The 22735-nt window shown below is 43.2% G+C and overlaps 1 protein-coding gene across 3 annotated transcripts in view; it reads right to left on the bottom strand.

Annotated features, from left to right (window-relative positions):
- Positions 1-7555: 7555 nt before the first annotated feature.
- The window catches only part of LOC124416772 (neurogenic locus Notch protein), a 152233-nt gene continuing 137053 nt past the window's right edge, over positions 7556-22735 (bottom strand). For 2 of the 3 annotated variants that reach the window (XM_046898097.1, XM_046898099.1), the window contains 6 exons: positions 15675-16218; positions 15065-15595; positions 14753-14985; positions 12812-14660; positions 10874-12663; positions 7556-10791 (listed from right to left, as the gene is read on the bottom strand). In XM_046898097.1, the coding sequence (XP_046754053.1) occupies positions 9689-10791; positions 10874-12663; positions 12812-14660; positions 14753-14985; positions 15065-15595; positions 15675-16218 (6050 nt within the window). In that variant the 3' untranslated portion in view covers positions 7556-9688. The remainder of the gene's footprint in view (positions 10792-10873; positions 12664-12811; positions 14661-14752; positions 14986-15064; positions 15596-15674; positions 16219-22735) is intronic. The other variant, XM_046898098.1, reaches the window with a different exon arrangement.

Below are 22735 nucleotides of genomic sequence, written 5' to 3'. Positions count from 1 at the left end.
CCTTACTTTTTTTTACGATTTTTGGAGTCGAAAATTTTTGGTCTCCGAATTGATTTGTACGACCGTTCCTAGGCCAATTGGAACCCCAGGAACTCAAAAAACACATTTAGAAAAGCGTAGGACCAACAGCAGAGAAATGACGATGAAAATCTGCAGTTTTTTGGCTGTAACTTTTGATCCGTTGTTCGCAGCGTATCACGACTGCGCTTAATCGATTTCTCTCGCAAAATTACGTCGGAATAGTGCCCTAAAGAATTAATCGCAGCACTTTTCAAAGTCGTCAAAATTTTCGCTAAAAATCCAAAGGGGTTAACCTTACTTTTTTTGCGATTTTTGAGTCGAAAATTTTCGGTCTCCGAATCTATTTGTATGACCGTTTCTCGAGTAATAGGAACCCCAGGAACTCAAAAAACACATTTAAAAAAGCGTAGGACCAACAGCAGAGAAATGACGATGAAAATCTGCAGTTTTTTGGCTGTAACTTTTGATCCGTTGCTCGCAGCGTATTGGAACTGCGCTCAATCGATTTCTCTCGCAAAATCACGTCGGAATAGTGCCCTAAAGAATTAATTGCAGCATTTTTCAAAGTCGTCGAAATTTTCGCCAAAAATCCAAAGGGGTTAACCTTACTTTTTTTTACGATTTTTGGAGTCGAAAATTTTTGGTCTCCGGATTGATTTGTACGACCGTTCCTAGGCCAATCGGAACCACAGGAACTCAAAAAACACATTTAGAAAAGCGTAGGACCAACAGCGGAGAAATGACGATGAAAATCTGCAGTTTTTTGGCTGTAACTTTTGATCCGTTGCTCGCAGCGTATTGAGACTGCGCTCAATCGATTTCTCTCGCAAAATTACGTCGGAATAGTGCCCTAAAGAATTAATCGCAGCACTTTTCAAAGTCGTCGAAATTTTCGCTAAAAATCCAAAGGGGTTAACCTTACTTTTTTTGCGATTTTTGGAGTCGAAAATTTTCGGTCTCCGAATCTATTTGTATGACCGTTTCTCGAGTAATTGGAACCCCAGGAACTCAAAAAACACATTTAAAAAAGCGTAGGACCAACAGCAGAGAAATGACGATGAAAATCTGCAGTTTTTTGGCTGTAACTTTTGATCCGTTGCTCGCAGCGTATTGGGACTGCGCTCAATCGATTTCTCTCGCAAAATTACGTCGGAATAGTGCCCTAAAGAATTAATCGCAGCACTTTTCGAAGTCATCGAAATTTTCGCTCAAAATCCAAAGGGGTTAACCTTACTTTTTTGCGATTTTTGAGTCGAAAATTTTTGGTCTCCGAATCTATTTGTATGACCGTTTTTCGAGTAATTGGAACCCCAGGAACTCAAAAAACACATTTAAAAAAGCGTAGGACCAACAGCAGAGAAATGACGATGAAAATCTGCAGTTTTTTGGCTGTAACTTTTGATCCGTTGCTCGCAGCGTATTGGGACTGCGCTCAATCGATTTCTCTCGCAAAATTACGTCGGAATAGTGCCCTAAAGAATTAATTGCAGCATTTTTCAAAGTCGTCAAAATTTTCGCCAAAAATCCAATGGGGTTAACCTTACTTTTTTTTACGATTTTTGGAGTCGAAAATTTTTGGTCTGCGAATTGATCTGTACGACCGTTCCTAGGCCAATTGGAACCACAGGAACTCAAAAAACACATTTAGAAAAGCGTAGGACCAACAGCAGAGAAATGACGATGAAAATCTGCAGTTTTTTGGCTGTAACTTTTGATCCGTTGCTCGCAGCGAATTGGGACTGCGCTCAATCGATTTCTCTCGCAAAATTACGTCGGAATAGTGCCCTCAAGAATTAATTGCAGCATTTTTCAAAGTCGTCGAAATTTTCGCCAAAAATCCAAAGGGGTTAACCTTACTTTTTTTTACGATTTTTGGAGTCGAAAATTTTTGGTCTCCGAATTGATCTGTACGACCGTTCCTAGGCCAATTGGAACCCCAGGAACTCAAAAAACACATTGAGAAAAGCGTAGGACCAACAGCAGAGAAATGACGATGAAAATCTGCAGTTTTTTGGCTGTAACTTTTGATCCGTTGCTCGCAGCGTATTGGGACTGCGCTCAATCGATTTCTCTCGCAAAATTACGTCGGAATAGTGCCCTAAAGAATTAATCGCAGCACTTTTCAAAGTCGTCGAAATTTTCGCTAAAAATCCAAAGGGGTTAACCTTACTTTTTTTGCGATTTTTGGAGTCGAAAATTTTCGGTCTCCGAATCTATTTGTATGACCGTTTCTCGAGTAATTGGAACCCCAGGAACTCAAAAAACACATTTAGAAAAGCGTAGGACCAACAGCAGAGAAATGACGATGAAAATCTGCAGTTTTTTGGCTGTAACTTTTGATCCGTTGCTCGCAGCGTATTGGGACTGCGCTCAATCGATTTCTCTCGCAAAATTACGTCGGAATAGTGCCCTAAAGAATTAATTGCAGCATTTTTCAAAGACGTCGAAATTTTCGCCAAAAATCCAAAGGGGTTAACCTTACTTTTTTTTACGATTTTTGGAGTCGAAAATTTTTGGTCTCCGAATTGGTTTGTATGACCGTTCCTAGGCCAATTGGAACCCCAGGAACTCAAAAAACACATTGAGAAAAGCGTAGGACCAACAGCAGAGAAATGACGATGAAAATCTGCAGTTTTTTGGCTGTAACTTTTGATCCGTTGCTCGCAGCGTATTGGGACTGCGCTTAATCGATTTCTCTCGCAAAATTACGTCGGAATAGTGCCCTAAAGAATTAATTGCAGCATTTTTCAAAGTCGTCGAAATTTTCGCCAAAAATCCAAAGGGGTTAACCTTACTTTTTTTTACGATTTTTGGAGTCGAAAATTTTTGGTCTCCGAATTGATTTGTACGACCGTTCCTAGGCCAATTGGAACCCCAGGAACTCAAAAAACACATTGAGAAAAGCGTAGGACCAACAGCAGAGAAATGACGATGAAAATCTGCAGTTTTTTGGCTGTAACTTTTGATCCGTTGCTCGCAGCGTATTGGGACTGCGCTCAATCGATTTCTCTCGCAAAATTACGTCGGAATAGTGCCCTCAGGAATTAATCGCAGCACTTTTCAAAGTCGTCGAAATTTTCGCTAAAAATCCAAAGGGGTTAACCTTACTTTTTTTGCGATTTTTGGAGTCGAAAATTTTCGGTCTCCGAATCTATTTGTATGACCGTTTCTCGAGTAATTGGAACCCCAGGAACTCAAAAAACACATTTAAAAAAGCGTAGGACCAACAGCAGAGAAATGACGATGAAAATCTGCAGTTTTTTGGCTGTAACTTTTGATCCGTTGCTCGCAGCGTATTGGGACTGCGCTCAATCGATTTCTCTCGCAAAATTACGTCGGAATAGTGCCCTAAAGAATTAATTGCAGCATTTTTCAAAGTCGTCGAAATTTTCGCCAAAAATCCAAAGGGGTTAACCTTACTTTTTTTTACGATTTTTGAAGTCAAAAATTTTTGGTCTCCGAATTGATTTGTACGACCGTTCCTAGGCCAATTGGAACCCCAGGAACTCAAATAACACATTTAAAAAAGCGTAGGACCAACAGCAGAGAAATGACGATGAAAATCTGCAGTTTTTTGGCTGTAACTTTTGATCCGTTGCTCGCAGCGTATTGGGACTGCGCTCAAATGATTTCTCTCGCAAAATTACGTCGGAATAGTGCTCTAAAGAATTAATTGCAGCATTTTTCAAAGTCGTCGAAATTTTCGCCAAAAATCCAAAGGGGTTAACCTTACTTTTTTTTACGATTTTTGGAGTCGAAAATTTTTGGTCTCCGAATTGATTTGTACGACCGTTCCTAGGCCAATTGGAACCCCAGGAACTCAAAAAACACATTTAGAAAAGCGTAGGACCAACAGCAGAGAAATGACGATGAAAATCTGCAGTTTTTTGGCTGTAACTTTTGATCCGTTGTTCGCAGCGTATTGGGACTGCGCTTAATCGATTTCTCTCGCAAAATTACGTCGGAATAGTGCCCTAAAGAATTAATCGCAGCACTTTTCAAAGTCGTCAAAATTTTCGCTAAAAATCCAAAGGGGTTAACCTTACTTTTTTTGCGATTTTTGAGTCGAAAATTTTTGGTCTCCGAATCTATTCGCATGACCGTTTCTCGAGTAATTGGAACCCCAGGAACTCAAAAAACACATTCAAAAAAGCGTTGGACCAACAGCAGAGAAATGACGATGAAAGCCTGCAGTTTTTTGGCTGTAACTTTTGATCCGTTGCTCGCAGCGTATTGGGACTGCGCTCAATCGATTTCTCTCGCAAAATTACGTCGGAATAGTGCCCTAAAGAATTAATCGCAGCACTTTTCGAAGTCATCGAAATTTTCGCTCAAAATCCAAAGGGGTTAACCTTACTTTTTTGCGATTTTTGAGTCGAAAATTTTTGGTCTCCGAATCTATTTGTATGACCGTTTTTCGAGTAATTGGAACCCCAGGAACTCAAAAAACACATTTAAAAAAGCGTAGGACCAACAGCAGAGAAATGACGATGAAAATCTGCAGTTTTTTGGCTGTAACTTTTGATCCGTTGCTCGCAGCGAATTGGGACTGCGCTCAATCGATTTCTCTCGCAAAATTACGTCGGAATAGTGCCCTAAAGAATTAATTGCAGCATTTTTCAAAGTCGTCGAAATTTTCGCCAAAAATCCAAAGGGGTTAACCTTACTTTTTTTTACGATTTTTGGAGTCGAAAATTTTTGGTCTCCGAATTGATCTGTACGACCGTTCCTAGGCCAATTGGAACCCCAGGAACTCAAAAAACACATTGAGAAAAGCGTAGGACCAACAGCAGAGAAATGACGATGAAAATCTGCAGTTTTTTGGCTGTAACTTTTGATCCGTTGCTCGCAGCGTATTGGGACTGCGCTCAATCGATTTCTCTCGCAAAATTACGTCGGAATAGTGCCCTAAAGAATTAATCGCAGCACTTTTCAAAGTCGTCGAAATTTTCGCTAAAAATCCAAAGGGGTTAACCTTACTTTTTTTGCGATTTTTGGAGTCGAAAATTTTCGGTCTCCGAATCTATTTGTATGACCGTTTCTCGAGTAATTGGAACCCCAGGAACTCAAAAAACACATTTAGAAAAGCGTAGGACCAACAGCAGAGAAATGACGATGAAAATCTGCAGTTTTTTGGCTGTAACTTTTGATCCGTTGCTCGCAGCGTATTGGGACTGCGCTCAATCGATTTCTCTCGCAAAATTACGTCGGAATAGTGCCCTAAAGAATTAATTGCAGCATTTTTCAAAGTCGTCGAAATTTTCGCCAAAAATCCAAAGGGGTTAACCTTACTTTTTTTTACGATTTTTGGAGTCGAAAATTTTTGGTCTCCGAATTGATTTGTACGACCGTTTCTAGGCCAATTGGAACCCCAGGAACTCAAAAAACACATTGAGAAAAGCGTAGGACCAACAGCAGAGAAATGACGATGAAAATCTGCAGTTTTTTGGCTGTAACTTTTGATCCGTTGCTCGCAGCGTATTGGGACTGCGCTCAATCGATTTCTCTCGCAAAATTACGTCGGAATAGTGCCCTAAAGAATTAATTGCAGCATTTTTCAAAGTCGTCGAAATTTTCGCCAAAAATCCAAAGGGGTTAACCTTACTTTTTTTTACGATTTTTGGAGTCGAAAATTTTTGGTCTCCGAATTGATTTGTATGACCGTTACATGAGTAATTGGAACCCCAGGAACTCAAAAAACACATTAAGAAAAGCGTAGGACCAACAGCAGAGAAATGACGATGAAAATCTGCAGTTTTTCGGCTGTAACTTTTGATCCGTTGCTCGCAGCGTATTGGGACTGCGCTTAATCGATTTCTCTCGCAAAATTACGTCGGAATAGTGCCCTCAAAATTAATTGCAGCACTTTTCAAAGTCGTCGAAATTTTTGCCAAAAATCCAAAGGGGTTAGCCTCACTTTTCTGGTCATTTTTGGAGCTGAGAATTTTTCGACTTGGAATTGATTTGTATGACCCTTTCTAGATTAATTCGACGCCCAGGAACTCAGAGAACACAACAAAAAAAGTGTAGGACCAACAGCAGAGAAATTACGTTGCAAAAACCAGCAGCAGAAAAATTCAGAAAATACGTCTTCCGTTTTTTCGCTGTAACTTTTGGTCCGTCGCTCCTAGCGTTCCAATCATATACTATTTTTCGTTACCTATGTGACATTTCGGTAGACACAACTGTCGGTTTTCACTGACCCGCTTTTCACCGATCAATAATGAGAATCCGTTACTCGCACTCGTAACAGTAAATATTTTTAAAAAGGTATTCACATGTGATAAGAATGATCATGATGTGTGACAAAGAGATTTGCATGTTCAATCATAATCCCACATGATTGTCATTCATAAAATCAGCTAACATTGGAAGAATTCTCCATTTCCAACATCTACTGAAGTTTTAATCGTACTTACTACGAAAGTTGTGAGAAATAAAAATAAAATAGAGAATATGAAATCCGAATGTTTCAACTGTAGTTCTACTGAAGAATATATTATCCGTTACCCCTGATTTTTCGAACGAAAACAATTGCTCCCGGCCCCAAGTTTCTGCGACAAACTGGAAAGTTACAGCCGAAAGACAAAGAAATTACACGTCGTACTCTTCCAGCTGTTAACCCATAACGGAATTGATGTCATTCTTAGAATTTCCTCAAATATAATTAGTGGAAATAATCCCTGCAACTCGATTCGCTGACAAAAGTGTTTTGGCTTGAAAACTGCACCTACTACTTTATGACACCGAATCCGTCTGGTGCATAGCGATATAAGTAGTTTCCATGAAAGCGTTAGGGTAACTACGGTCACAGTCAACCTCGCAATTATAATCAGATCCATTTCTTCAATTTTATTTTTTATTGCTATAATACAATTTGATTGTTGTGTAAAATCTGTTGAAATATGCTAGAAGTACCTAATCCCATCATTAGGGCGTAAAAACATGGAAGCATAGCACAGTAGAACAGAACAACAACCTTATCATGAATATTAGATAATGTATTATCATTACATCTGTTAATGCATATAACTTAGTTATAAAAATATGGTCGTGTAATAGGTTCAAAAATATCTTATATTACTTATGAAATAGTTAATACTAATAAAACTCAGTACTTTTTACAAGTTACAAGGAATAACAAATATCATAGTAATAATTACTAGAGGATCGTAACTTATTTTTATATATATATAACTATAGACTATAGTATACTTATTTCATTATTTTAACACAGAACAATGGTGCGTCAAATAGAGCAACTGATATTAATTTAAAACACTTTTTGTTCCTCTATAATAGTATTTTCTACGTAAATACATTTCGTACGTATTGATCAACTTTGAATATCCTTGTTCAAAGGACGTTACGATTTATAACAATGTCAAAAATATTTGTTTAACGGAAATTCATTAGGCATAAATCAAACATCGATTTAATTTGTCATGGTTCATAAGCCCAACAATTATTATTGGCATCTTTGTTAACATTCTCTGTCATATCCAGTTCTTGTTTTTTTTTTTTTTTTTTTTACTTATTATCGTATCTAATAAAACACTGGTATTACAAGAACACGAACGGCAATTCATAATGTTTAATGCGAATTGAATATTATCATTTGAATGTATATTCGTAATCGACTGATACAACAATAGCATCACAATGTGAGCGTTATTGACTCTCTTCATTAAGAGCCAGTAATTCAGCATATACTAGGTGTGAATCATTTCGGAATAAATTGTAACATCATGCCAGTAAATTATATTATGTGTATTCTATTTCGCGAGATTGTGAATTGGAATTATGTGTAGTGTAGAGTCGAATAGAATCAAATTAATATTGAAATTGATTTTTTCAAACGACCGGCCCCAACGCACCATTTTGTAACCTAATATTGCATTTCGAACAGTTGAAAGACTATACTTGATGCAATAGCAAATTACAGGATATCGATACAAAAATGATGAATATATTGAAGTAATAAACAGAGACGATTATCTTATGCGGATCATCTTACAAAATTAGCAATAGTAATAAGATCAATGGCTAACTTACAAAATACAAAAATATGTAAAAACAGTTTGTACAAAATCGAGCGAAAAGATGATCGTAAAGACCATGAGATAGAGTAGCTTTATAAGATAAAAGAGTATTTACAATTTTTTGACAGTGTAAACTTGCTTCGAGTAATTTTATCAGATTCGTATTCATCATAATTTACCGTTTTGTATAATATCTTTCCGCAAATAATTTACGGGCTCTGTCGAATCTGTATTTAAATATGTCTATTCTCTCTTAACGATCCATGAAAAAACTTTTTACGCGGTTGTTCTGATCACCAATATATAATATACGACCTAATAAACTCGGCTGGCTTTGGTAGTCAAAAATCAGAGAATTCAATTACTGTCATCAGCAAATATAAGCTTAGGTAAAAATGCATTATTACTAAATAATTATTCAGAAAAAATATTCAACATTGAATGTGATCGTGCGAAAAGTTTATCTAAAAAAAAAAGAGGAGAAAAAAATGACAGAAAAAGACATGGAATGTTTGTATGGAATAGTTTGTTAGAAGGCAGTAATCATTTCTCTGGTATTCGGCTATCCGTAATAACCTCACTTTTATGTATCTTACACAATAATTGATTTTTATACTTAATAATTATTAATCATAAAGGCCATTTGGAAACTCTGCATCTCGTCAAATGCATAATTTAGTAATTTTATCTATACGTTTCTTACCCACAGTAATTTATTAAAGGCACAATTCTCATTCTCCAAATATTTCACTAATTACAGGGCAACTGCAGTCGATTAATGATGAATCAGCCAAGGTGCTAATCATACAGATCTATACAGAGCATCTATACAGAGCAGATTAGTGTGCACAAAGTACAAACTTTTGCATATACCTTACGTAATACGAAGCCCCGCATTATTTAGTTATATTTATAACTGTGCCCTCATGTTGTATACATATTAAATAAAATGTGTATATATTTATATGTATGTATACACATAGACATATGTATATACTTAATTATTGAAATCGATTATCAGTATGATTGGTCTTTTGTTATTTATATTTACAATACTATTGTAATAGCAAGGTTTTGTTCCTTAATTATTGTCTGTCGCGGGTCTTCACTCTGGCAAGTTGAAGGCACCATTAGTATTGAGCTGAACTTTGAAATACAATAATATGATTGTTATAAAAAATATAATACCTATAAATCGTCACGTTCGTGTCATTCGTTTACATATTTAGTGTATAGAGAGAGGCACGACAGAAGTGAGTACGTAGTTACTATATTTTTCATTCAGTATTTTGTTACCTTTTTTTTTAATTTTAAGTCTACTCTGCTTATGTAGTCATGTATCGGGGTGTCTTTTTTATTACATTACACCAGCATCGAATTCTCCACACGCATACTTAATACTTGCATAATTACCCTATCAAGTAGTTCGCTGCTGGACTTATAATTAACGCTAATCACAGTGCTATACATCTTATTTTTATTCTCAGGTAAAATAAAAAAAGATGTAGCAAAACAATCCTATAATATGGAATTCACTGGAGTCACTGTAATTGTTCCACATATAATTTATTCACTTGGGATTAATTGTCCCGTAAAGTCAGGGATAAATTCCGCCACATCCTTCATCATATGTAGATAGCTTCGGATCCTTTGTTTTGGTGTTGCGCTCCGCCCGTTGCGTAAGCGTTCGGCGACGCCATGCACTCGGACCAATCGCTGTTGGAGTGCGGGGAGCTGGATGACCAGTGTCCAGGGCTTTCGGGCGACGGGGTGGGAAAGCTTTCCGGAGCCTGCATCAGGTGCTGCGGCGTGACGTCGGGTCCGGAGTGATGAGAAGGCGGCGTCAAGTATTGATAATATTGCTGAGTTTGCTGCTGCTGTTGTTGCTGGGCGGTTTGTTGTTGCTGTTGCTGCTGCTGCTGCTGTTGTTGTTGCTGCTGCTGCTGTTGTTGCTGCTGTTGTTGCTGCTGTTGTTGTTGTTGCTGCTGCTGCTGCTGCTGGATTTGCTGCTGCGTCTGTTGCAGCTGCTGCTGTCCGCTAGAGTAGGGGAGGTTCTCAAAATCGAAACCGATGGGCGGCATGCCGCCGTGCTTTTGGTGGGTGGCTTGCCTCATCGCGGCAATGTGGGTCGGCGAGGTAGGAAGCGAGGGCCTGCTCTTCGCTGGGGAGGGAGAGCCCATGTAGCTCGCCTGGGGAGAGAGGGTCATGTTCGACTGCACAGAGTGCGGCGGCGACTGGTTGCTGTACGGGGGTGACAGGGTGCTCACCATACCCTGACCCTGCCGCTGGTGCGGAGCTAGCAGCTGGTCGTGAAAATTTGGGGGCAGTCCGTAGTTCGCCGCGAAAGTGTCGAGGCCGAGCTGCTGCAAGCCCTGCATCGACTGCCCCTTGATGCAGTCCTCGTAGGACGGAGGCTGCTTCCCCGTCTGCGTATGTCCGACCAGAGGCAGCGCGTTACTGTAGAGACTGGCGCTGTCATAAGGGCTCGGCAAGTTTCCTTCGGCTCCCTCCGCTCCCTGAGGGATTTCCTGGTTTGGGGGCTGGGCACCACGCTTCGCCGTCGGCTTTTTTATCGACGGTTTTCGTCTCACCGCTACAGCTCCCTCGGATTCTGGACTGTTTGGGTTTCCTCCCGCTCCAGGCTTCGTTCTTTTCTTTGATTTTGACTGCTTCGGTGCCGAACCGATCACTGTCGGGTGCGTGATGAGTTGCGGGTGATTCGGAGAGCCTAAGGTGCGGACAGAAAAAGATTGTTACATACAAAGAAATTTGACGGTACAATTTAAAATGGCTGAAAAATATAATCTTGCCTCTGTACGTACCCATGAGGGGTCCGTTTGGTATGACAGACACCATCTGCGGTGACCTTGGTACATGTTCGTCGAGTAGCCTGACGATGTCGTGGTGAAGTCTCTCGCTAGCAACGTCGCGAGGAAGTCTGTCCATGTGATCAGTAATTTCTCTGTTTGCGAACGTGTCGAGGAGCGCTTTACATGCTTCGAAACTGCCTTCCCTCGCAGCAAGGAACAAAGGTGTCTCGTCTTTGTCGTCCTGGGCGTCCCGGTTAGCACCGTGGACCAGAAGGATGTTGACAGCGTCGACGTTGTTTACGGCAGCGGCCCAATGCAGAGCGGTTTTTCCGCTGTTGTCGGCCGCGTTTATGTCCGCATCGGCGTTTATGAGATCCTCGACCATACCCTCGGTGGCGATACGAGCTGCCAATATCAGAGGAGTCGTTCCGTCGTGCATACGAGCGTTCAAATTCGTTGCCCGATTTCGCAAGAGGATCTGAAACACGCCCATCGCGTCTGCGGCCACCGCAGAGTGGAGAGGAGTCCTCCCAGTGTTGTCCTGCGAATTGGCGTCCGCACCGGCGTCCAAGAGACGCTTCGCGGCGTCGGCTCGCGCATATCTCGCTGCCAGGTGAAGGGACGTTTCTCCGCTTTTGTCGGTGGTCGCGTTCAGGTCAGCGCCCTGAGCCACTAGGTCTGCGATTACGGCCGCGGTGCCGTCGCTGTCATCCTCCTCTTCGCCGGTGTCCAAGCCACCTCCGCGCACTGCCGCGACCATCAATGGTGTCATTCCGCACGGTCCTCTAGCATCAACGTCCTGACCGTGCTCCAAGCTCGGTGGGGTTAGAACCCCAGCGTCGGGCCTCGACCGGATCTCAGCGGCATCCAAATGCTGCTGAGTCCACATCCTCGGCTCGGTCTCTTCGTAGTCCGTTATTACCGTGTGGTCACTCGCATAGCCAGGCTCGATTGCCCGCATCCGTTTCGACGGCGGAAGGTCTGACTCGTCGTCTGACCACTGCTGAACGCGGCCGTTAGCTATGTCCAGGTCCATGCAGGTGACAGAGGGCTGCTTGTTCAGATTGCGCATCTCCTGGCCGTCGGGGCCGCGTCTTCTGGAACGGCGTCGCTGGCCACTGCCGCTAGTGGTCCGCAAAAATCCTTCAGGAAACCACGTGACACCAACAGCGCGTTTCCGCTGAGCGGTGACCAGCACCCCGACCAACAGACCAGCGAGTAGTACCAGGACCACCCCGATGAAGACATATTTGAAGTTGGTCGGGGTGTCGTTGTCTTCTGTATCCTGCAGTCCAACGACACCGCGCACTTGTTCGATGGGGAAATTATTCGACAAGGAGTGCTTGGAGGCAGTCGCCGCTAGATATTCGGCAGCCTCGTTGGCCGTAGGGAAACAGACAGCTCCCGATGTCACTGTGCATTTACGATTGTCGATTTCTAAGTATGCGGTAACTCCGCTTTGGTTATCCGTGTAAACAGTCGTTGGTCTCCCGAAGACGTTCGTCTGGAGCTGTTCTCGCTTCCAAGGATATATCATGTCGTTTCCCAGTTCGTCCTGCTTAACTCGAAGCGTTGTTCTCAGCTGGTGGCCCATGTCACGCAGGAAGGCGATGATGTTCGATCGGAACGTTTGCATGTCCATCAAAACTACCACCGATATTGCTCCTTCGGCCAGCGCCGGTGGCTCGCCTTCGCAGTCAAGTCCGTCCCAGTTACATTCTTCGTTATTACAACCGTAGTCACAGTAGCCATTTGCGTAATGCTTACGACAGTAAGCGTCATAGATAGGGCTGTAAAAGAGAAAGGAATATTTTGTTTATGTTAGCGAGACTGAATTCACGAAATGCTGAATTATACTACAAAGCTTCAGCAAGCATTATACCAATATCTGTACTTCAACAAGACTTTTGATTAACTGTAATATATAAGTATACTCACTTGCAAGGCTCGAGTTTCTTCTCGCAATCTCTGCCGTCGAACAGGCACTGAGCATTGTTGCATACTTCATTGCAGACCCCGTTCATGAATACATCCCAGCAGTTTATCGGCGCTGTACAGTTCCTCCATGGATTGATACCAAGAGAACAATCTTTTCCATCGTAGTTACAGGCGTGGGTGTTGCAGTCTTCGTCGCAATGATGATTTCCCGACTTTTCGTCGCATTGATTCTCTATGCATTTCTTCCGTTCACGTTCAATGTCAATATCGTATGGTGACATGGTGTTGGGAATGCTGTTCGGATTTGGCCTCCCAAATAGGCCACCTCTGTAATTCGGATCATATATCTCGCAATTCTTGCCAGTCCATTTTGGAGGACAGTAACAGTCGTAATCACCCATCAAATTTTTGCAAATGGCTTCTCTCTGCTGACACGGATTGCTAGCACATTCGTCCCTGGTGTCAATTTCACAATGGGTTCCAGTAGTCCCGGCGGGACAGTGACACCTGTAGCCGATATCGCTTTCTGCTATTCTGCATTTACCACCGTGCAAACAGGGCTCCGAGTCACAGTAAGACCCGGAGAACTCGCAATTTTTACCAAAATACCCAGTTGCGCATAGGCAGCTGTGGCCCGCCTGCCTGGCGGTGCATACGCCGCCATTCTGGCATGGTGAACTGTCGCAAAAGTTCACTTTTACCTCACAATGGCGACCCATATAGCCCGGCTTGCAGTTGCAGTGATAGTTGTTGACCAGCTGCACGCAGTCTTGGGTTCCGGGATTTGCACACGGATTCGACAAACACTCATTGATGTCACCCTCGCATCTCGGTCCGACGAATCCGGGTGGACATCGACACTCGAATCCGCCAACTTTGTCGGTGCAGGTGCCGTTGTTGTGACAGGCGCCAACGACACAATCGTCGACGTTTATCTCGCAAAGAATGCCAAGAGTGCCGGGCGGGCATGAGCAGGTGAAGTTGTTTATCAAGTCGTGGCAGGTTCCACCATTCTGGCACGGATTTGGATTGCAGTCGTCGACGTTCAGCTCGCAGTTCTGTCCTTGAAAGCCAACCTTGCATCGGCACTGATATGATCCGACCAAGTCATTGCAGGTTGCACCGTTTTGGCACGGCAGCGATTCGCATTCGTCAATTTCCTCCTGGCAATAAGAGCCCGTGTAGCCATCGGTGCAGTGGCATCTATGACTGTTTCCGATGTCCTCACAGGTCCCGTTGTTGCAGAGATTTTTCTCAGGCACGCCTTTCCTAACCGCAGCATCCTTGCACGATACCATTTCAACGTCGCATACTTTGCCGGTCCAGCCAGATGAGCAATTGCAGTGATACTTGTTCTTGTGCTGGACACAGGTAGCTTGGTTCTCACACGGTGTGTCCGCGCACCAGTCGACGAACTTGTCGCAACGATCGCCGGTGTAACCGTAAGGACAGTGGCAGGTGTAGTACTGTACATGGTCGTGACACGTTGCTCCATTCAGACATGGCAAACTGTCACACTCGTTGATTCTGTATTGGCAATTCGTCCCTGTGTATCCGGGCTGGCAGACGCAGGTATAATTGTTTATACCGTCAATGCAGCTTCCTCCGTTCATGCAACTGCTTTCCGTGCAGTCCTCGTCGTTGGTCTGACAATTTATTCCGGAGAATCCAAGCTTGCATTGGCAGGTGTACGAGTTCACGTACTCTTTGCATATTGCATCGTTTTGACAAGGCGCGGAGACGCATTCGTCTATGTCTATTTCGCAATGCTTCCCATTGAATCCATCCACGCAAAGGCAGGTGTAATCTCCGATACCATCTAGACAGGTGCCTCCATTTTGGCAGGGGTCTGTGACAAAATAAACAAGTCGTGTAGTCGCAATATCGCACTTGATCGAAAGATAACTGTATTGTATATTATACCGTGTATAGAACACTTACAAGATGCGCAATCGTCCGTGTTTATGATGCAGTCCTTGCCCTCGTAACCCTTGGCACAAACGCAATGATACGATCCGTTGGTGTTCCTGCAAGTGGCGCCGTTCCTGCAAGGAGATGTTATCACACACTCGTCCACATCCTCGTCGCAAAGTCGTCCGGTGTAACCTATGGTGCAGGTGCACGCAAAGTCCAAGAAATTTGACGAAGGAGAGCATTTCGCCCCGTGAAGACATCTAGAATGAACAAAATGGTATTTCAAATCTCATCCTTGCAAGGTTGCTGGTATTGATCAAATCCTGTTTTTATAAATACCTGTTTGGAGAACACGGATCGAGTTTGTCTTCGCAGTTTCTTCCGGTATGCGGCAGTTCGCAAACGCACTTGTAGTCGTTCACCAAATCGATGCAGGACCCGCCGTTCTGGCACGGATTGTTGGCACAATCGTCGATATTCGTTTCGCAATTGGTGCCTGCGTATCCTGGCAGACATTGACAGCTGTACCCGTTGAGATGATCATTGCATATTCCCCCGTGCTGGCACGGATTTGATCCGCACTCGTCGATGTCAGCCTCGCACCTCTTGCCACCGTACCCGGGCAGGCAATGGCAGATGAACTGATTTACGCCGTCTTCACACGTGCCACCATGAATGCAAGGGTTGCTCGCACACTCGTCGACGTCGCTCAAACACCTGGCGTCGTAGTAGCCGCGCGGACATTCGCATCTGAAGCCGTTTATCAAATCTATGCATGTCCCACCGTTCGAACAAGGATTGCTCGCGCATTCGTCGATGTCAGTTTCACAGTGCTGTCCAGTAAAACCGGGAATGCATTCGCAGGTGTACCTGAAAGGAAATCGGATGATTGATATTTTTTCCGCACTTTACGGTGGCTTCAACTGGATATATTTGCAAGCGTGCTTACCGGTTGATTCCATCCTTGCACCGGGCTTCGTTTCTGCACGGATTACTGTAGCACTCGTTGACATTGACTTCGCAATTGACACCGGATGTCCCGGGTCTGCAGATGCACTGGTACCCATTGATCCGGTCTTCGCATCGCCCTTCGAACTGGCAAGGATTACTCTCACATTCGTCAATCTGAATCTGGCAAAGACGTCCGGTAAATCCTGGGAAGCACTTGCAGGTGAATGAGTTTTCCCCGTCTATGCAGGTTCCGCTGTGGCAAGGATTCGACTGGCAATCATTGATGTTGGTCTCGCAGGAGGCTCCGGTGAATCCTGGTGGACATTCGCAGGTGTACTTTGCTATCGAATCGTGACAACTGCCTCCGTTGCGGCATGGCAAGGAAGCACAGTCGTCGATGTTTATCTGACAACGAGCCCCAGCAAAACCGTCCGCGCAGTTGCACTTGAACGAATTTATCAAGTCATTGCAGACTCCGTTATTCAGGCAAGGATTGGCTGCACACTCGTCGATGTCGATTTCGCACTGAGTTCCGGTGAATCCTGAAAACAGAAAATAAAATAAAGGTCAGTGCTATAGCGTTCAAAAAGCGTGAAATGAAACTTCATTTTATCATGCGATTTTCCGGAGGCTGAATTTGTTTAATTAGACTCGAACATAATCCCAGCTAGTAAAAATTTCGGACGTGACGGTATGTTAGGTACACCTCGAGTCAGTTCCCACCGAAATTTTGTTAATTAAATGTCAAGTGGGCTTGGCTTGTTCCATTTGATTAATCAATATAAATTAGATAATTTCATTTCAGTTAATCAGCAACAATCGTAATTAATTCTTATACTAGAAATATAGGTTGATTGCAAAGATGCGAGGCGCGATGGGTCGAGCCGGTTCAAATATATCAGCACATGATTAATCTCGTCTCGAGTTTAATTGAGCTCCGCTGTAAGTAGGTACGTCACGGTTGCTAAAGTCTTTCGATTTTTTTCTCGAAGCTTATAATTTACGGTGAAACGGAGTAATGATAAGTACAGCACCTTATAGCTTAGAGCACAAGCTAATCGCTTGTAGGGACACACCTGAAATAGTACGGCGGGGTTGGTAGTAATTATAATAATTATTATAATTTCATGGAACTCGACAGAAACAATCATCCATAAAGTGGAAAAAGAGAGAATTCCTGTATTACATATAACAAAAGTTCCCCAGTGCTTGAATATTTCGTTATTACCGATTGAAACTCGGCGATTACCGCCATTTAACTCGTTTGTTTCACTTCGGCTAATTCAAGGATAACGTGACCAAGATGAAAACCGCCCCGCCGCGATGCTGATGCTGGGTTCGATTATTCATTTATGGTAGATGGATATTCATTTGGGAAAATATGTGCAGTCCTTGTATTATAGAGAGTATAATAGTCTCTAATAACGAAACGCGCACTGAACTCTATCGGATCACTCCGGGGGTCCAAATTAAATTAGATTAGAACACTATTCTGTCGTCTTTAGTCGCGCCGGCGTGATCTAACAATAAGCACTACAGGTACCGCCTCATGGATTGATCGGCGTCTGTTTGCTTACCCTGGGAGGTCGTCGCCAACCCGATCATACCGAGTTATCGAAGATCTTGGATCCACGCAACAGGTCCTTAGAATCCTGAGGACATCTCGCGAAAAATGGCTAATGCACTACTAGCTTTTAGCTTCATGAAAGTATGGAATACGATCATTAAGGCGGAGTTGTAATTTGCTATTGAATATACAGCGATGATTACATTTATTGAGGACAGGTTATATTTAATTAGGTATTCCTACTTATTCGTAAGCTTCTTATCATGCACACGTGGTATACGTCTAATTACATTCACGTAGTAATTGTTGTAATTGGTCATATACAAACTACTAGTACCTATGATTTATAGAGGAGCAAGCTGTGTTGTTATACTGACATTGATTGAACGAGTAACTGGAGTCGCGAATCAACCGAGTCGGAATGATTTTCCTTATGCAGTCTTCTCGCCTATGCTTAAGTTGTGTCTGAACGTGTCTTACCACCCCGTGTGTAATTCCAGACATAAATTTTACTCAGAGTTAAGTCGAAGGGACAGCAGCGTGCTTTCTACATTTCTATATCACGGCTACGAAGAAGCTGGCGGAAAATCAAAATGGCTACGGTTTACCGCACACTTCGAATTCGGAAAAGACTGTAAAGTCATTTCCAGTAATGGCTGTTCACCGATCGTCATTTAACATCAGATCAAATTATGGCAATGATATGTGTAGACAAAGATTTTAGGATCGACGAATGTGTAAATACTAAGAATTCAGCTTGCGAAATTTCCCCAATGTCTATAGCCAGAGGCATATGGCATACGATTAAGCGAGGCTGGCTGCTGTAGTATAATTTCTTAATTCAGGCGGTCGAAATAATAATTTCAAGATTTATCTCTTTCCTCGAGCTAAGCTCTCCACGGCATTTAAATGTTGCTGCTAAAAAGATTCCATACAAAGCAAAGTCTGACATGAGCGAAGAAATTGTACGCAGATATAGGACAGGAGAGTGGTAGAGAGTGTAAATAATAATATCGGTTGACTCTGCAGTCGGTTTGCTTTCAAGGAAGAAACGAAGAAGAACAAGGAAAGGAAAAAGTAAGGCGCTCTCGCTCGGCAGGATATCTACTTGGGATCTACTTTGCAAGCGAGCACCGTCGACTTCATCGAGCGTTTCGCAACCGCTCGATCCTCGAAGACGTGGAGGACTGGCGGCGTTCGAATGGCGAATAGGGGGATTTGTAACGAAGGCAGACCTGGGCGTGGTACTCGGTTACAAGGAGTGTGCCGTCGGTTACGAGGACACCGAGTGTCACTCTACTTTTCAGACTCCTACTTCTCCCTGCCCCCTCTGCCCCCCCCCGGCATCTTGGCATCGAAACGTCTCCTGGTATGGGGAGTTTATAAGAAACCTTATACAATTTTACTGTTGCTTGTTTAAGAAAGTGGCGAAACTACACAATATAAGCCTTCGATGTTCGTTGAACATGTGCGCTGATGTACACCTACATACGTTACACACTAATAATTGAATAAAAAGCTTGTTCGAGATATGTTTATGTATTCATTCTCACCTTGTCAAGCGCTCTTCAAACTTTAATTTCATATGACGAGGAAACGGGGATATTGATATATCATCAAAATCATGAACCGGTAAAGAGTCCGCCATTTTAGGTTCACATTCGCAAATATTCGTAACAGATGTGATAAATGATTTCGTTTCCACGCATAATAACAGCAGTGTATCGTACACTGTTCGAATATTAATACATCTCAGGGATTTACCCCGCGCCGCCAATTTCCGAAATTGTTAGGAGATTTTACTCAACTCTTGCCCTACTGTGTCCCCAATGCCATTGTAGCGACATCTGTAAGAACAGTCTGTATATTGCTGTATATATTCTGCAGTGTCGGTATGACCAATTGACGTATCGATAAAAAAGTTTTTTCTCATATCTTTCGAGCTGGAAGAATGCCGATAATTTACCGTTAACGACTAAATATCGACTGACGTAAAATTTCTAGAATTATCGACTATAAGCATTGCAGATGATGTATACGAACAACAAGGCGCGTATACAAAACAAGACGAGAGGGAACATTGGAAAGTTGAAAAAAGGAAGAACGAAGAAAACCAAAAAGGAAAAATAAAACCGGAGCAAAGCGTGAGTTGACACGTCGGAATAATTGTTATCTGGAATTCGAGACGTATAACATAGCGGCACGCTTCATTCGCTCCGAATGTGATAGTATCGCGAGAACACGAGGACAATCGAGAATGACCTATGGACGATCTAGAAAGAGAGGATCGAGACACGCCTAGATGATTGCTTCGATAATGGACTATATAATTGGGAAGCCATTATGCATATACGCCTATTGTGATTAATTCCGTTACATTCAGCGACTGAGGCGAGCAGCAATGACGCGAAACGGAACCACGCGGTTAAAGAAATTTTATTACCCATCAAATGAATTCAAGAGTATTACCCTGATTTCGTGGTATTAGGAGAAGCAAATTATTGCGATTCGGTTGAACATAGCGGGGCTGAAGCGAATGATGATGGTGCTATTAGGAACCGCGTTCTAATGAGCCATGGCACCAGTGGTGAGCATTTTCAATTTATGGTGAAGCGTATGCACTCCCACGATGCAGCCTATGCAACCCTTTCGTGTTGAGATAATTGTAATCTACGACTCCCCCAAGCGCTGAACTGAACTTGCCCGCCTTTTTGCCGGCGCGGCAGTGGATAGATCCGCATCGTGGTATTTATTACGTGATACCAACACGCACGTGCAGTAGCTGATAGACCATGCGAAATGCCACACTCTGCTGCGAGGCGGTGTAACGAGAGAATACGTATACCGTGCAGAGAAGGAGATACTCCTTGCTAAATTTACCGTGGAACTTGAGGAAAGTCCGGCTGAATTAGTCGGAGGTTAAAAGATGGGATAGGAGGTACCGTGTATCTTCTTCTTGAGTGCACGCCGCTCGATGTTCGAATTATACAGAATCTGCGTTCAACATTCGTCGTTAACGAACTGTAACTGACGGACATCGCGCGTTTACCGACAACACTCTGCAGTACGGTTTTCGGCTTTTTGCACTATACGGCAATACAGACAGCGGGTTGCGATCGTAAATTTGAGGTTCTGTATATTTGCACACAACCGTATATATCCTCGTCGCGGATACAGACTTGTACAAAAGCACCTTTCACCGGCATCCCCGATAAGCGTATCAAGTTATTCCACGGACAGACTGACTTATGGGAAGCGAAATAATCTTTGTAGAAAGTCTCGCTGCAGTGGGCGCCGCGGACGTTTCGGTCACGTGCCCAATTCGAATTTCTGAAGTATGCTCGTTCATACAGTTTGCCTGTGAAAATTTGCCCAGTCAAGTTATTATCGCATTATTCGTAGTAAGTGAAACATATTTTTTCCACTCTAACTTAAATGACGAACGGTGTTTAGAAACAAGATCAATACCCATTCTGGGAATGAGCATACAATCATTTCAAAGAAAGCAGAACTGCAACGTTGATAATGTACTCATCGTCAGATTTCTCATGCAGTGTATTACTATCTTCCGTGATTAGCTACTATCAGCACTGACAGTATTACATTGTGCCGACTAAGGGATATGATGATTCGGGTGGCGGACGAGCTGATGCGGTTGCTCGCGGATGCCTTTGACCAACGTACGTGATACTCGCTATATTTCCGTGCGGGTAAATCGAGCGTTGAAGCTGTTGATTGAATCTTGTAGCGGAATCCACGCCGCACTCCGCCGCAGCCCGTGTCCGTTCATCCGCTCATGGCTAAGTGAGTTGTAGGGGAGCGTCTACCCACCAGATTGGAACTTGATCTGCTGCCCCATGCACGAATGAACATACGCACCCCTCCATCCAGCCAATATAAAATACCTAAAGATGGAGGAGAAAACGTTCTGCAACAGATGTTACTAGTTTGTTGAATCTGTAGATTCAGTGCGGCGAAATATTGAAATTGGCTTGATCACAACGCATTAGGTACGCAAATTTATGAAGAAACAGTTGTGATTGAGTCAAGATAGGTATAGATGTCTTGTCGAGATTCAACGCAAGGTTGAAACGGATAGTTATACCGTAACTGTACACAGGAGCTGGCAGAAAATAGATTGCAGCTTCGAATCATTAATCGAGTTATGTTATTGATGATAAATACCGCGACACGCAGCAATTGATCCTCATAGCTTTATTACACCGAGTCAGTCAATTGCGGTAATTAATTGATGAAAAAGCAGTTCAAGCATCAGGAGTTATGATCACTTATAATTGAATCGATTATCTACGATACGATCACCTCAAACTTGGCAATCGTGAGTTGGCATTTCACCGAGAAAGTGCAATTGTCTATTTTTACACTTGACAAAAAAAAAAAAGACATTGCTGAACATATCGAAATAGAATAAAACATAGTGGTGTGGAAGGAGATTGAAAACCCTTTCACCTAAATAATTTTCCTGATCGACGATGATAAACTAGGATTGTAGCGCATATGAGGTGAATGGTATATGATACAAGAGAGGAATGAAAGTAGACCGCAGTTCGCGAATGCAGCCATCAGGCGAGTAGCTTCGGCAGCTTCGATAGCGCCGTTGGTATAAGAAGGAGAGATAGCGTATCAGCTGCGGACGGTAGCAGCTGAGAGCTGCACGAAGAAGCGATATAGAAGGCGACCTGGGTGTGGCTGAGATCCCGCGAAGCCTGGAGTCGCGTAATCGTCGCGTGTCGAGAGATATTTATATATATACATATATATATATGCAGGTATAGGGACGATGTAGATAGCCACATGCCACAGCGATATGTTGGGGCCGTGATCACGGTGAGTTAATTAATGTGTTTCAATGAAATATTCATCACTTAGCATCTCGGATTCCTAACTGAAAATCGAACTCTCCCGCAGTACCCATATTATACATGTACATACATACGAATGCCGGCACACTACCGACAGCTCTCAGCAGCGGTGAAACAGCCTTGCAGAACGATAAATCGTTCTGAATGCGTGGGAGATCACGGTGGCCTTACCTGGTATTATAATATCCTAGGTGCCACGCCCTAAACAATTATACGTACTCAGAAGTCGCGGTGATAAATCTCCCGGGGTGTACGAGGTGTAGCACGTAAAGGTGAAGCTGCCGACGCGATAAGAGAAATCGGGCCAAAAAACAGCGAGAAAAGAGATGCCGCCTGGTGAACAATCACGCGGGACTTCGATGCCCAACTCGTGTTTGATTTCAGCCGAGAATATAATCTCCTCTAATTATCGTTATTAATCCTATCCTCAAAGGCGTAAGGTCATGACCCTCCGCCACCTCAGAGAAACACGGCCGAAGATAGCTACAGCCGCGTTCCGATACTCGGGATGCTGCGAATACATAGCGCTGCACGGACGTAAGTGGACCATGCCTTCTCCTTCCGCTCCTCTTGCAACTGAAGAAGAACTCCATACTAAAGGCAGTGAAG

Source organism: Diprion similis, chromosome 3, assembly GCF_021155765.1.
Source record: "Diprion similis isolate iyDipSimi1 chromosome 3, iyDipSimi1.1, whole genome shotgun sequence".
Taxonomy (NCBI): domain Eukaryota; kingdom Metazoa; phylum Arthropoda; class Insecta; order Hymenoptera; family Diprionidae; genus Diprion; species Diprion similis.
This window is presented reverse-complemented; position numbering and strand designations above follow the sequence as displayed.